This window comes from Vulpes lagopus, chromosome 19 (genome assembly GCF_018345385.1).
Source record: "Vulpes lagopus strain Blue_001 chromosome 19, ASM1834538v1, whole genome shotgun sequence".
Lineage (NCBI taxonomy): Eukaryota > Metazoa > Chordata > Mammalia > Carnivora > Canidae > Vulpes > Vulpes lagopus.
This window is the reverse complement of record NC_054842.1, coordinates 27581814-27598933: the sequence shown is the minus strand read 5'-3', so window position 1 is coordinate 27598933 and position 17120 is coordinate 27581814. Positions and strand designations below refer to the sequence as shown.

General features: G+C 35.5%; 1 protein-coding gene across 14 annotated transcripts in view; it reads right to left on the bottom strand.

The window, feature by feature from the left end:
* The window catches only part of ANKRD28 (ankyrin repeat domain 28), a 197373-nt gene that overhangs the window by 64485 nt on the left and 115768 nt on the right, over window positions 1–17120 (bottom strand). For 9 of the 14 annotated variants that reach the window (XM_041733790.1, XM_041733789.1, XM_041733791.1 and 6 more), the window contains 2 exons: window positions 14634–14712; window positions 1937–2007 (listed from right to left, as the gene is read on the bottom strand). In XM_041733790.1, coding sequence (XP_041589724.1) covers window positions 1937–2007; window positions 14634–14712 — 150 coding nt within the window. The remainder of the gene's footprint in view (window positions 1–1936; window positions 2008–14633; window positions 14713–17120) is intronic. The other 5 variants (XM_041733799.1, XM_041733798.1, XM_041733797.1 and 2 more) reach the window with 1 other exon arrangement.

Sequence of the window (17120 nt, the reverse complement as noted above, 5' to 3'; positions counted from 1 at the left end):
GTGATATGATGAGATGTGTGGAAGCCATGTCACAGAGTGAGAGTGAAGGAGCTTAAGACATGTAACTGGAAGCAGCCTTTCTCAATCTAGGTATAGTAAGGGGAATTAGCCCTAAGGCATCCTCTGTGTGAATTAATTTCTCCACAATGCTCTCCAATGGTGTGGAGCCTTAGAGGATTGAGAGAACGAACAGTCACTATGATCACCCTGTATAGGGTTTGATTCTCTCATGGTATCTCAAAAGCATAAACCAAAGCTGCCTAAAATTTTGTCTTTTCCATTCCTCTCTGTGACTATATTTTTTTATTACATGAAATGAAGTACAACTTTCTTTTGCTCTCAGGATGTTATAGGAAAGATAAAAAAAACATCATAAAACTGATAATCTTGAGTATGTTTCCTGCAAAAGAGTACTACATAGCCCAGTAATTTTTAGGTGGAAAGCAGACTTAAGAAACTTACTAAGATCACGGCTTTCTAACCTATAGCTTGCCCTCAAGTTCAGGCTATGTACACAGTTTTAAAATTTTCAGCTGTCAAGTCTTTGGGAGGAACCTGAAATCTTGCTCTAACATTAACTATTTTCTTTAAGAATTTTTGGTCTGTTTTGCAATCTTTACAAATATGCAAAGTGTTCCTTCTTAGGACTTAATTTGGGGGAAAAAAAAAAGGACTTAATTTGGCAAAACTCCACCAGTCTTAAAAATTATAATCCCAGGAGTTATACTAAAAAGTGGATAGGTCTGACTAATTTGTTAATAGGTTCCAAAGATACTAATGTTTATCTTCCTTAACTGCCCTGTTTACGGAAATTCTTTACAAGGGGGCTAATCACAAACTTAACATTACCATGGAATTTCAAACTATTTAGGTTAACGTCTTAGTTTTCATAATAATCCCCAGATCTGCCTCAAATCACATAGCCAGTTTCTCCAGATCCAAGCTCCACATTTCAACAGCTATAGCACACCACAAACTCAGATCCAAGGTAGGAGGTGTGCTCCAGTGTACTACCCACTGTTTCCTCTCTTCTCCTAGCTAGGATGCTACAGCTAACACTGCCTCTGTCACATCACAGGGTTTGAAATCCTTCCCAGCCACTCTGCCCCTACATCTCTTCACTTGTTCTGGGTTTGAGATGTAGTTCATAATGAGGAATACAAAGAAGAATGAATAGAAGAGTTCTTTGGGCACAATGCTTTTTAAAAATGTACTTAATATATTTTACAAAAAGAGTAAGATGACAGAAAATAAAAAAAAGGTCTAGGTTTTGATTCCATCTCTACTACTCAAAAATTGAGTGGTTTCTGGCAAATCATTAACTACAAATCCCTCAAAGTATCTATCCTTGCAAGGATCTCATGAGGCCTGGAAGATATGACAAATATAAAAATGAATGTTCTCCAAAAATGTCAGTTATCTTGAAGAACAAATAGTATACAGGGTTAGAAATAAGAAATTGTTCTTCCCCATAAAACACCTAACATTTTTAAGTTGTATATTTAGAACTGGCAAAATGTGAGATCACATCAGATTTTTGTAGCTCATTTCAGTGTTTACCTAAATAGTATTTCAATGATTTGTTACATACTGCTGACATTGTTTCTTGATCATGGTCAGCAGAACCTTTTGCAGCATGTCCAGGAGAGAAAAGACTGAGGAGGATTTTATAAGACAAAATAGTCTGTCTTGTAGGACATAGACAAGGAAGGTTTTCTATTCTCTGCACTTCAGACTCTCCAAGAGACCTTACTTAGTCACGAAAGAGAAATGGGAACACTTAACTTGGTTTGTACAAATTTTAAAGTAAAATAACCAGTCTAGGTACTTTCATTTGCTTTTTCCTTCTTTTGCAAACAGAATTTGAATATGGGCTCATAGGCAAACCTACTTAATGTTTTCATATACAGTATATTTACTAAGAGAAATTTCATACCTCACTACAAGATGCAACTGCTCTGTGTAAAGGTGTCAACCATTTGCTGTCTTTGGCATTAACTCTAGCTCCTGCAACAAGAAGAAAAAAATAAATTGAAATAATTTGCATAAAATATTTTAAATAAATCTCCTGAAATATTAATTATATAGTCCAAATTGGATAAGTAACAACTGAAAAAGTAGTACTTTATTTTTTATACTTCCTGCTAATAAATTACCATTACATTACAAAGTAAAACTATCCAATAAGGTATAATTAGCTTTTTATTAAAAACATTATTTTATATATAGATTAGAAAAGCACCTTTATACAGAGCATAGAGTAAAAATAAGACCCCATTTAAGAATGTGTCTTAAAAAACAAATACTTAAATAAGAATAATCCTATGTGAAATGCACACCATTACAAAGTCTTCATTACTTTTCTTTACTAATGAATGTATCATGTTATAAAGCAACAGAATATAAAAATATTTCTCCAATGAGGATTTAAAATGCATTAGTACTATGAAGTTATTGTGTAAAACAGATAGTGGCTATAGACTTAGGAAAAAAATTGAGAAAAAAAGAAATGAACAAACCACATGTCTTTTTGGGTTATATCTAAAGGTTTAAAGAATTTGGGCAGCCCGGTGGCTCAGTGGTTTAGTGCCGCCTTCAGCCCAGGGTATGGTCCTGGAGACCAGGGATCAAGTTCCACGTCAGGCACCCTGCATGGAGCCTGCTTCTCCCTCTGCCTGTGTCTCTGCCTCTCTCTCTCTCTCTCTGTCTCATGAATAAATAAATACAATCTTTTAAAAAAATAAATAAAGGTTTAAAGAATTTAAAAACACACCCAACTGTATACAGTTATTTAAAAATCACTGAGTCAATGGACAAGAATTGTCCTTAACAGAATATAAATACATTTAGTAAGACCAAAAAAAGTATACTATGTAATTGGGGTGTGTGTGTGTGTGTGTGTCTACTGCCTACATAAAATCCACTGATTTGGTACCTAAATTCCCAAGAGAAGCAGCAACCAAATTGTAGGATTAGTATATATTGAAATAGAGAGAAACAGTCACGGCTTTTAAAAGTATAGAGAAACAGGCGACAGGTTCTACACTATAAGCAACTAGATTTATATCTAGGATCATAACTAGAGCTAGTAAAAAGGGGCCTTAGATAGCTAGTTTAACCTTATTTTCTAGATGATGAAACACAGGTACAGAGAATAGCTTAACTTCTAAGTCCAGTATAGTAGAACCAAGGCTAGAATTCAGATGTCCTAATGTTTGCATTCCATGTTTTGAGTGTGAGGTTCCAGGGAATAATCAAGTACACTGACTAAGTTATACCTCTAATAACTACTAGGTATGGGTTCCTAGCTAGTTGTGTGATCCCTCTGACCTTAAGTTTCTTCATTTATAGAGATCTCCTAATGCCTCATTACAAAAGTTAAATAATAAACATACAGCACGGATAGGTTAAAAGTAGATTTAAAAGTCCTAAACATGAGAGAAAAATGAAATGAAATGCAGGTATATAAAATCATTCACAAATGAAGTAGCTGGAATTCTGAGAGCAACTGAACTCCTATTCAATGACAGTGAGGACACGAGGACACTTGACACTTGAAGAATTAAGAATCAATATGACAGTTCTCATGATTGCTCAATTAGGCTTTGGGAAAAACAAAGGGACTCAGCAAAATAAAGAAATAGCTAGAGAGAGTGATATATTCAACTATACCTGCGAACAACTATCTGCTAGGCTCTTGGGAGACCAAGATGCTTTAAAACATAGACTGCCTAACCACATTTGAGTAAGCATCTGTTCTGGGTAATAGGTAGAATGTAAAGAGTGCAAATATTTGAAATGCTTATAGGTCAGAAGGTTGGAGACCTTAGAGACAGTGAAGGGACAATATAGAAGCTAGGCTCTTTCATTCGCCCATTTATCTGCTTAGAACATCAAGGGTTCTCCATAATACTTGTACCTCTCTCTACAACTTTCTACTTATGTGCATAGTAGAAGGGCAAATCCTGGCATTATAGCCTGAAAGACAAGTACTCTGGATAGACAGAAGTAGAAAAGAATAAGGCCTGATAATAGGTCTTCAGCAAATGGGGAAAGTTCAATATAACTCTGATTCCAGGTGTTAACTAAGGAAATAGAATGTGGTTGTCACAAAAACAACAAAATCAAACAACCCCCCCCCCAAAAAAAAACCCAAAAACACAAAACCAAAACAAAAAAAGCCTCTATGTGCTCATAAAGATGTCAGAAATATGGGCAGCCCCGGTGGCTCAGCGGTTTACAGTGCCGTCTTCAGTCCAGGGCGTGCGTGATCCTGGAGACCTGGGATTGAGTCCCAGGCGGGGCTCACTGCATGGAGCCTGCTCCTCCCTCTGCCTGCGTCTCTGCCTCTCTGTGGGTCTCTCATGAATAAATAAATAAAATCTTTAAAAAAAAATGTGAGAAATAAGTGAAAAAAGCAGTGAGAACTGGATGAGTAATATTCTTTAATTTTATGCAGAAAATGGAAGGGTTAAGTATAAATATCTATATTTATATTTGCTTTCTATGCATAAAGAAATCCCTGGAAGAACACTAAGATACTGCATTTCTGTAGGTGGTAAGGTACAGTGAAAGCTGGGTGATAGGGGACTGGAGTAGAAAGGCAGCCTCACTATCACATACCTTTACATATATATACTCCAAATTTTTAAAATAAAATTGAAATATCACTTATTCAGAAAGAAAAGAAAGAAAAGAAAAAGAAAGAAAAGAAAAGAAGAAAAGAAAAGAAAAGAAAGAAAAGAGGGGAAGGAAGGAAGGAAGGAAGGAAGGAAGGAAAGAGAAAGAGAAAGAGAGAAAGAAAGAAGAAAGAGTAGGTAGGTAGGTATTTAAGGAGGAATAAAAGGAGTGGTCGTGCAATGAAAAAAACTGGAAAGTAACTAAGTAGAAAGTAAAGATAGTTTTGTTCTTTCTTTTAACCATGGGTTATCAGGCACACAGTTAAAGAAAGGAAATCTAATTTTGATAGCCATTTGGCAGCCTCAAATATAGACCTTGCTGGTTTCATTCTTCACTCTAAGTTATGATAATTAATTAATTAGTCTTTCTCTTCACTTTTAATAACAAATTTTAGTGACATATTTAAAGTTAATTTCCAAAAAACCATGAGTGACCTACCACAAAGAATCCACTTATGGTTTACTGAGTATACAAAATACTACTAGTTGGTACTAATACAACAGACTATGTGATAAAAAAAAAATTAGGCCTGTTCTTTTTAGATTCTAAAGATACTTATCTCCAGGAAGATCAACACCACTGGATTCTAGATATCTGATCATAATCTTTTTCAGAAGATGCTCATCTTATCTTTTGTTAAATCATGTGTTTCTTCTAATAACACTAATCAAATGTTTGAATTCCTTTGAAATGAAAGGTCAAGTATATGACAAATGGTTGAACTATTTCTTTTCTTTCTTTTTTTTTTTTTGGTTGAACTATTTCTAAGGACACCAACAGAATATCTCCCCTGCCCACATCTATTAATTAGTAACACTTTACATATTAACAAACAAATATGGCATAGCAATGTACATTACAAAAGTAGCAGCTGAGTATAAAGAGAAAAATGGCGTATGAGCAACAAACAAGACAGTGCACTTCAGTTGTCCAGGCTCCTAGAGCTCACTCATAGGAATTCTGAAGGTAACCAAACTTTTGTTATACACAGCTCCAAAATTAGTTGTATATTCATAAACATAAGCTACAAAGTCATTCCAGTGATGCAAAAGATATTTCCAGAGTAAAGTTTACCAGTCTAACAGCTGAAAACCAGGCACAAAGACTAAAAAAATGAAGATGAAAAAAGGGGGGGGAAATCATACAGATTTAAAATATAAAAGTCTTCGAAGAGAGAAAATGAAATGTTAACAGTTCTGGCGGAAACATCCATACTCTGTACGTAGCTGAGTATAATATTTGTGGCTTATAAGGATGACCTTAAGTCACCAAGAAAATATTAATTTCTTTCCTCTCTCCTAGTCATTAAAACAGAAGAGAATATAAAATAGCAGCCCCATCCCAATTGTTGAAGTTAGGTTACTAGGAGACTCTTGGGTAAGAGGAAGCATTGCTAAGAAATTTAAGACAATTGAGATAGCAATTTAGGGATATCACTGATAACTACTGCAAACCCACATTTACAGAAAACCTCTCAAGGGCTAGGAGCACATCTCATTAAATCCAAAATAGTTATGCCCCACCATGTATCAAATGCTTTCTTGACTAGGCTCTCTTTCCCCCACAAATCCACATGTAGGAGAAATCCATGAGCTTTCCCTTAAGATGATAAATAAGCAGCCAGCACATATGCCACATCAAATATCTGAATAGATTCATCTTCCAGAGTAGATGTGATTAGATTTCTGAAATGCTAAAAGCAAAAAAAAAAAAAAAAAGGCAAGCAAAGAACAATTGCAGGGTAACCCAAACAGGCTGTATGCATTTGATACCACCATTAGATTATAGAGAAAAATTCAGATAACCAGCTTCCTCTCACCCAGTCCTTTCATTTAATAATTCATACATATAAAAATTTACTCTAACAGTTTCTGAAAGAAAAAAATTAAGGTAAGATTTCCAGAATCAGGCCAATGTCTAGCTTATTTGAAGATAAACAAGAAAATAATTTTAAAAAATTAAAAATCTGGGGCGCCTTGGTGGTACAGTTTGTTAAGCATCCGACTCTTAGTTTCAGCTCAGGTTGTGATCTCAGGGTTGTGAGACTTAGTGCTGCATCTGGCTCCATGCTCAGTGCAGAATCTGCTTAAGACTCTCTTCCTCTCTCCCTCATCCCTGCTCGAGCACTAGTTCTCTCTCTCTCTCAAATAAATAATCAATCCAGTTTACTTAAATCTGTCTATTCTGGGCTCTAGACAACAATGCAGCTGAAGAGGAGTCTTGACTTATAAGGAGACAGGCATTAATGGAAGGAGCCCAGAAGCAGGACCTATGATCTAATAATGCCTCTGTAACAGCACACTGTGTGACCTGGGGTCCTTCCCCACAGCCTAGACCTTTATGTTGTTCATCATAATCTCTGCCCTCCTATACCTTGTGTGTGTATATGGGGGAGTGGGGGCAGAGGGTGAGGGAGGATGGGCCTTATGCTGAAACAACATAGGGAGCTCCTGTTTCTGCAAAGTGGATGTCACGAGTCAGGAACTCAAATCAGGAACACCCCATTTAACTCTAGGTCTCAACTCATCTGTTCTCTCCTTAATCTAATCAATCAACAAGATTTGCCAATTCCTTAAGTTTTGAAACTAATTTATCAGGAAAATAAGGGCTGTGCTAATAAGTGAGCTGTGTGATCCATTTCCCATTATAACATTCTAAATCCTACTTTGAAATAGGTACTGGGAATAAATTATTACATACTTAGGAAATACCTTGCCCTACTTTAAGTAGATAAGGCAGCATCTTTATAATCTATATCAGGGTGTCTTCGATTACAGCCCACCTATTTTGTAAATAAAGTTTTACTGCAATATCAGCTACACCTATTCACTTAACTATGTAGCTCTCACATTGTAGGAGTAGAATCAAGTAGTTACCAGTTATCTGTCTGGCCCTTCACATAAAGTCTTTTAACCTCTGATTTAGGCTAAGTATTTAATAGTAGATATTACTAAAGTTATTTCCATTTCCACAGGTGTTTATAATAATTATCAGTAGTCCACTAATAATTTTCTAAACTTCTCCTTGCAGAGAATAGTTCTCTTCTCTACTCCTAAGCCTCAGAGGAGACAGTCCATGTCCAGTGAACTGGGCCAGGAGCCAAACACTTTCATTACGCTTCTCAAACTGGAAATAATGCTTTCCTTTGGCAGCCTACCAAAAGCTTCAGATTCTGTTTTCAGGCTGGGAGTGGAATAAGCAAAGAGCAAATACATTTCCACTTTCCACCTGCAATGCTGAAAAAGAACCAGCTGCTGCACTGTATCATTTAAGATGGTGTTATGGACGCCAGATCCCCCTCACCCTTCCCAAATTCATATGCTGCAGTCCTAACCCCAACACCTCAGAATGTGATCTTATTTGGAAATAGGGTCTTTACAGAGGTAACTAAGTTAAAATGAGGTGATTAGGATGGGCCCTAATCTAGTATGACTGATATCCTTACAAGCAGAAGAAATATGGACACCGACATGTACAGATGGAAGACACAAAAAGAAGGTGGTCATCTATAAGCCAAGGAGAGAGGCCTAGAACAGATCCTTCCCTCACAGCCCTCAAAAGGAGTTGATGCTGCCAACATTTTGATCTCAGACTTCTAACCACTAGAATTGTGGAAAAAAATAAATTTCCGTTTATTTGTTTAAGTTACTCAACTTGTAGTACTTTGTTATGGAATCCCTAACAAACTAATATACCAGGACTGTCAGTTTTCAAGGATCATATCCTTTAGGTCTAATTCCTAATATATAATAGTAATATTTCCTTATTAAGGGCTATATTTTCTAAAACAGACTGATCAAATGAAGCTTTAACTAATGCCTTATACAACAGTCATTTAACCATTCAATCATACACTGGAAACAGTCTGAAGTACTGCTAAACCTATGGTTTTAAATATAAACATTAAATGAATAGCTCCCATAAAAGTATCTATACTTATGTAGCCAGAAAATTTAGCCCTCAAAACAGAAGTTCTTCTATAAAAGTAATTATCTATACAAATTTTGCTATGGGGGAGAGAGGTGGGGGTGTGTGAATAGAAGGGAGCAAGAGATTAAAATAGAGTAACTTCTGGCCAGTTATTAAATCTCTAAATGACTTAGTTTCCCTATCCATAATACCTTCACAGAGTTAAGAGTGAAAAAGTAAATTTAGCATAGTACTTGAGATCTTCGTAAGCATGGTTTCCTTTTATTATTTTACTTGAATAAATAACAATCATGAAATTACACTAGACTTTAGTGTTTCTATTGATTCTATGGAAGTATTCACTTGTTCAATCAGATATAACATGTCATAAATGATACCTCTCATCCAAAATTCTTGGAGCTTCATCATGTGTAAACATGATTTTCAATGAATTTAGTTCTGGACTGCAGGTTAAAGAAAGTGAGTAGCTTTACTCTTAAAAACAAACAAAAAAACCTCAACAAAAAACAATGTGAAGAAATACCACCCTAAGTGCAAGAAAACAGCTGTAACTGCAAACCAAACTATGAAAATTTCTACCAAATATAGTGAATTCTATACCAAAATGAGGAAGGATATAAAACCAAGTAAAGCTTCTTCCAATTCTGGGAAGGCTACTGAGTCTTCTAAAAGAGTCTGTTTGTGCATATAACTGCCCCTTTTCCTGTGTCCCAGAATCCCTTTCTCACAATCTTTTAGATGATCTAGAGCTGAGTGGGTAATTCACAGTACCCTAACTTCATAACATAGAAGAACAAAGTGGAGTAGTGCTGCAAGAGGAACCAACCAGGAATCTTTACTATTTTTCACCCAGCTGAAGATGGAGGGCAAGGGCCAAACACCAGTAGATCATTACCTAAAAATCTGTGATCTAAGGAGCTGCCAAGTGACACCAACTACATATAGTAGAGCAAGAGCTAAAGGAAACTACTCTCCTAGACTGAGAGAAAATCCATTTAGTTTGAGAGCTAGTGGAACAGACAAACCTAACTAATGCTCACTTTTTGCCATCCCCTACCGCGCCCCCCCCCCGCCCCCCGCCCCACACTCTACTCATTCATTAGTAAGTAAATGCTCTGGAGAAAAGCAAATTCTTCAAAGATGTGTAAGTATCCAGCACAGGACAAGAGGAAAAATATATGGGAGAAGAGAGACTGAGTAAAATATAGTTAATAGGTTCATCTGAAAGAAATTATCCCAGGAGAGGAAAGGATGAATTTGCAAACTACTCTCTGCACAACTTCAGAGAAAGTAAGCTCTGAAGAGAGACCTCAAAGAGTTCCAAGATAGATGCAAGACAATACAAAGAGTCTGAGAGCTGGCAGAGATCAAGAAGGACAAAAGGAAAAAACAATCACAGATAAAAACTTAGAAATAACAAAAAGCAGAATAAACACGATTTAAAACACAGCTAAGAATCTGAACCACAGCAAGAGTGAACCTTAAAAACCTAAGTAAGACCATGTCACTTGACTCAAAACTCCCCTTTGGTTTTCCTCGTCACTTTAAGGGCCAAATCAAGTCCTTGCCAAAGCCTACAAGGCCCACATGATCTGGAACCTGGCTACCTCTGCTACTTTATCTCCTACTGTTCTTTTCACTTGCCTCCAAACATGCTACCACATCATGGTGTTTGTTCTTGTTCTCTCAGTTTTCTCAAAATATCTGCCTGGTGTGCAAGGCTTGCTTCCTCATATCCTTCAGTTATCTGCTCAAATGTCTTATATCCCTGAATCCCTTCCTGATAACCTAACATAAAACAGCAACTGATCCCCATCCAACATGTATTTAATCTTCCCATACAAATTATCACTACAAGACAAGCTATGCATATTAACTTGTTATTATCTCCCCCACCAAAACAAACTCCATGAAGGCTGGGACTTCCATCCATTTAATTCATTGTTCTACCCACAGCACCTAGAATAGTACCTGATACAGACATGAATGAGTAACAGGTATAAGGCAATAACCCAAAACTAAATGGAAGAGACAAAATTACAATTAGAGAACCCCTCCCCCCAAAAAAAACATGGTAGAAAAATTTACTGACAGAAAAACATGGAAAATAAAATATTCAAAGATTTAATGGAAAATATACATGAAATAAAAATCTAAATTTTAGAACTAAAAATGCACACTCACATTATGTCTCAGCAAAAATAATCAACAGATTTAGCCTAAGTTAGTAATGAATTTTAGGGATAACGAATTGAATCCTACAGGCATCCAGGCAGAAGAGAAGTGACTATGGTGGTGGAGGGTGCTATGGGGGAATGGAAATGGCAAGCAGAGAAGAGCCTGATCCAAGACTTCCACTCAGTGCTAGAAGACACTGGAGCAGCATCTATAAAAATTGAGAGGAAAGAGCATCATGAATCAAGAATTTTAGAACTAGCCAATCTACTCTTCAATTAAAGAAAAAAAGGCAACAGTCCCAAATAAGAATATGACATCCATGAGCTCTTACTGAAAATTAAAAACAAAACTCCCTCCCCTCAAAAAAGCCAACCCTCCATGATGATGTCTATTCAACCAAGAGATACATACAAATAAAAAACCTAGGGCTAGAGAAGTTATGAATAAAGACTGGGGTGTGTGAAAACAGTGGGAATTCTGATTACAAAATAGAATGTAAAGTCATAATTCTTAACAATGAAAAGACAAGAATGAAACAAACTAGAGAACACAGTTTCCTAATTTCTCATCATAGGAAGTTAGAGAATAATCAAAACCTGAAACATTAACATGGAAGGACAGGACTCTACAGACTGATGTCAACCTTTTTATCTTCTTCATTTTTTATTTTAGAAAAATACTGTAGATGTGTAGTATCATATCACTGTGGTTGAAAAGATGCAGAATGGGATTTCAATCTTAATTATGAAAAGTTGTTTTGTGAACTAACATGATCCTGGAGAATCTTCCACATAAGCTTAGCCTTTGATTTCATTCCAGCTCATTTTATTCCAGATCCAAGTAAGTTTTTATTTATTTATTTTTCTTAGAGCCTGAGCTGCGTCCATAGGGAAAAAAATCATGTTTTTTTCCCTTTTTCACTTACCTGAACCCCTAACAATCCCACATTCCTACTGCATTCCCACCTCTCCCATTCTCACTTCCACTAAAGACGTGGGAAACTGAAACCAAAATGTAAACAAAGCCTAAACTTATATTGCTGGGGCACCTGGGTGGCTCAGCCAGTTAAGCATCTAACTCTGGATTTTGGCTCAGGTCATGATCTCGAGGTCATGAGATGGAGGCCGCCCACCCACCCATCCACATCAGGCTCCATGCTGTCATGTCAGCCTGATTAGACTCTCTCCCTTCCTCTGTCCCTCCTCCCTTGTCTTAGAAGTTTACATTCTAGTAAAGAGAGAATGACAGGAAATGACTAAGTAAAATTTTAAAAGGCTATCAGATAACATGAAGTAGTAGGAAAAATAACACAGTAGAGGGAAAAGATGGTGGCAGCGGTGGCAATGATCAGGGACTTCACCCAGGAGGTTAACATTTGAGCAAGGACATGAAAAAGGTAAGGGAACAAGTCATGTGGCTATCTGAAAAAAGAGTTTGAGGCTAAAGAAGCAGCTGTTCAAAGACTCAGAGACAGTAGCCAGTGGCGTTAGAGCAGAGTGTACAAATGTGAGACTAATAGAAATTAAAGTCAAAAGAAATTTGGAGCAAGGAAATAATACAGTTTGAGACCAATGTAAAAACTCAATTTTATTCTGAAAACTATAAATTAATTTGTGATTTTTATTACTCCATCTAAAAACAGCTACTTGAGACTGATAAAACAGTATAATACAAAAAGTATCCTTTTCTTTTTAAAGATTTTATTTATTTATTCATAGGAGACAATAGAGAGACAGAGACATAGGCAAAGGGGAGAGAGAGAGACAGAGACATAGGCAGAGGGGAGAAGCAGGCCGCCCATGGGACTCAATCCCAGTACCCCCGGGACCACGACCTGAGCTCAACCACTGAGCCACCCAGGTGCCCACTAAAATTATTTTTTAAAGTTGAAATAGCTTTTTTATACATGTATGGTGGCTAATTTTATATATTATTTCTCTTTGAGTTATTTAAAAGAAATTAAGAATTCTCTCAAATGTTCATATCAAAGCTGATATGATATTATCACATGTGAATTCATAAGGCTCATCTGACTATCATACTTACAAAGACCAGGAAGTCAACTTTCTATAAATCCTTGATGCAAACATTCACTTTAAAAGCCATGTAGTAAGTCAAATGGAGCATCTGAAAAGTTTTTCCTAGGTTAAAAATTAAAAATGAGAAAAAGAATCCTCCATTTTAAGTCATAAAATCTTTAAGTTAAAATGGAAGTAAATGAACAGAACTGTGTTAAAATAAAAAAATGTAGCAGTAGAGTTCTTATCCAAAGTCCTAGATATTAATTTAACTGGAATTGTACTGTTGTTAACATAGCCATGTCTTAAAGAAAAAAGAAACTGTTTCTTAGGCAATATTTGTAAAGAAAATTCCATATATAACCTATATCCCATCAATTCATGTTACTATAGTAGAAGCCTCAATTAAGAAGAAATATGATTTTTCTCTTGTATCTCCTCAGTTCTTATCTCTAATAAATTTAAGCTGGAAACTAGTGAGCTAGCATCCACAGAGGAACAGATATCTTCAAGAAAGTACATCTGTGATGAAGTTACTCATGAAGAAACTAGTATAAGAATATCAGCTGGGGCTGACATGAGCACTGAGTAATGTTTATGTTGTATACCTAAAACTAATAATAATACTTCAGTAAAAAAAGAATATTAGCTGATCAATATTTAAAAATGTATATGATCATGCAATTTGTAATAAAACCCAGATTTTAGAATTTTCATAAATGTAAAAATGGTAAAATTCTATTTAGGCTTTTTTTTTTTTTTTTTTTTTTAAAGACTGAGAGAGAAAGCGAGCACAAGCAGAGGGAGAGGGAGAGAGAGAATCTCAAGTACAATCCATGCCTGGCATGGAGACGGACGTAGGGCTTGATCTCATGACCCGAGATCATGACCTGAGCCTAAATCAGGTGTCAGACACTTAACTGACTGAGCTACCCAGGCACCCCTCTATTTAGGCTACTGAATGGGATCTTCATTCAAAAATTCCCTAAGTGCTCCTATTCCCAAATATTAAATGAATGATACTATTTCTTCAATTGCATTATGTGTATATCTACAATCTAGCAACAGAAGCAAAATTTAAGCACATTTGAATTTTCTAATAAATAAAATTTGTAATAATTTGGCTACAACAAAAATATTTCTAAGATCTGTTTGACTATAGGCAGTCTGATCACAATAGGAGTTATTCTATAAGAAAGAGTTCTACCATTACTTCATAGTAAAGTCTTAAACAGTTTAGGAGAAACTGAAAGATAAAAGTACAAGTTTCTAAAATGTATTTTATGGGCCCTCAAAAAGAGTTCGATAAAAGCTACTTAAAGACAGACACCTTGTTGGCAACAGTCATAAAATATATCACAATCATATCATTTCTCACTACCTCCACTACTGCACTTGGCCTGTGCCACATCACCTCCCCCTTGAAGACCCACAATTTTCTCAGAGTTACTCTGTGGTCAATCAGGCCTACTATGAATATTCTATATAATGCCTGAGCCTACATATTGTTCATCTCACCCTGTTATTCTGACATACTTTTTCATTTTTCTATGGTAATTATCATCTCCTAACATGCTATAACATTTATTTGTATTTACAGCCTGTTTTTCCTTATTGGAGTATATACCCCACCAAAGGCAAAAATCTTTGCTTTGCTCTCCAACATACTCTAAGTACTAGAGCAGTATCTGGGACGTGATACGAGATTAGCTACAGAATGAACAAACAAATTTCAGCTTATGAAACAAATATAAAGTCAACTAGCTTTGATAAATATTATGACAAAATATGCATGATGTGCTCTTATTAATTAGAGCTTTACCATACCAGATAAAATAAGCAGTTCAATGATTTCTGCATCTCCAAGATAGGCAGCAGCATGCAGTGGAGTTCTCTTTTCATTGTCCTGTAAGAAGAGGAAAGGTGGAACATAAGTTTTAACATAAAATTAATTTCAGTATATTTTTTTCCAGTATACTTTAAATGAAGAAAAATCATTAACTACCAACTTACTAATTCTATAACCCTAGTCTAAGTCAGTAAGTCGCAGTAACAGAATATTACCTTGCTAGGAGAAAAAAAGCCTGAAAAAAATATTTTGGCCTTAAAGGAATGGTTTTTTAAAGCACAGCAAAAATAAAATCTAAGGTGACAGAGAGATAGCTTTTTAGGCTTTCTTGAATAAAGATGCCTATGCTGCTGATATATACAGGCAAATTTCTTTTATTTCATCCTATTTTCCAATATACTTCCACAGTTTTACACAGTTTGGAATTGTTGACCTAAATAAAACAAACCTTAACAAACCAAATGGTTTGCCTATCAAAATGTTTCCACATGTACCCCAAAATATTTTTCTGGGGATTTAAACTTATCCCTTAAAACAATATTAAGGTTTTTCTTAAAATGCCTGTCAATTTTGTTTGTGGCTCTAAAATATTTCCTATCTTTGTAAATATATAAAATAAATACTCTTCCATTGTGAACAGTGAAAGAAACCATCAACAAAACAAAAAGGCAACCTATTGAATGGAAGGAGATACTTGCAAATATCCCCCATAATGGGTTAATATCCAAAATATATCAAGAATCTAAAGGACTCAATCTATATGACCAAAAAAACCCAAATAATCCAGTTAAAAAATGAACAGAGGACCTGAATAGACATTTTTCCAAAGAAGACTTACAGATAGCCAAAGAAGCTTAGAGACATATGAAAAGATGCTCAACATCACTAATCATCAGGGAAATGGAAATTAAAACCACAATAAGATATTATTTTATACGTGTCAGAATGACTAAAATCAAAAGGACAAGAAATAATCAGTGTTGGCAAGGATATGGAGAAAAAAGAACCCATCTGCATTGTTGGTGGGAATGCAAATTGGTGCAGCCACTCTGGAAAACAGTATGAAGGTTCCTCAAGAAGTTAAAAATAGAATTACCATATGATCCAGTAATTCCATTATTTACCCAAAGAAAACAAAAAACACTAATTCAAAAAAATATATCCACCCCTATGTTTATTCTTGCATTATTTACAATAGCTAAGCTATGAAGTGTCCATCCATAGATAACTGGATAAAGCCATAGATAACCGGATAAAGAAGATGTACTATACATACACACTGGACTATTAGCCATAAAAAAGAATAAAATCTTGCCATTTGCAACAACATGGATAGATCTAAAAGGTTTAACATTAAGTGAAATAAGTCAGTGAAAGAAAGATAAATACTATACAAATTTATGTGTGATTTATGAAACAAAACAAATGAACAAAGGAAAAAAGGGACAAACACTCTAAAATACAGAGAACTGGCAGTTGCCAGAGGGGAGGTGGGTTGGGAGATGGGTAAAATAGATAAAGGGGATTTAGAATACATTTATCTTCAGAAGCACTGAGAAATGTATAAAAAACTGTTGCTGTTGAATCACTACATTGTATACATGAAATTAATAAAATAGTAATGTATTTAATTATACTTCAACTGAAAAAAATATATATACTCTTCCAAATCTTCCTTCAAGAAAAGACACTATATCTAATGCAAGGCTTCATGTACCTCCTCCCCCCACCAAATACCAATGATCTCCAGTTTAAGAAACTTGAAGATCTTGAGGTAGAGTCACATTCATGGATTTTTAATTCCTATTTACACCTTATCTAAAGTTACAAGAGTGTTGTTTCTGTGAAAGCTATTTATTTAGATTTATTGTGAAATTTTTTGGATAGAGGTTTTGTGATACGCTGTTGTTTTCCATTATCTATCTTCCCCTTTGTCCACAGGAATAAAGTTGTAGCTGATACTTTACCCACACAGTGAGAGAATATATTCCTAAATCTGCCTGGAAGTTTTGTTACTTATTGTGGACCAGTGTGGTATGTGAGTTAGAAGTAGACACAACTTTCAGGTCATCTTCAACTTAAAAGACAATTACCTTACATCTGGATTACTGCTTTCCCATTTCCTACAGGCTGTAAAACAGATGTGAATGAAACTGAGCCAGCTCTGACCCTGCAGAGGTAGACCAATATCCTAGAAGACCACCGCAATCTTGAATAATCTTAGAGAACAAAGTTGCTCCACTAATCTGGACCACTAACTCATATACTACTAAGAGAAATAAATTTCTCATTTAAGTAAGTATTGTATTTTGGGGTCTTTTACCATATTAGAATATTATAGCTTTCAAGATTTAAGAAAATGAGATTTCACACTGTAATAATTTTCTCTTTTGGTAATACCCCAATTACTCTAAGAACGAATAGACAACTGAGAATAAATTATGCTAGTCAAAAGAGGGGTTAAA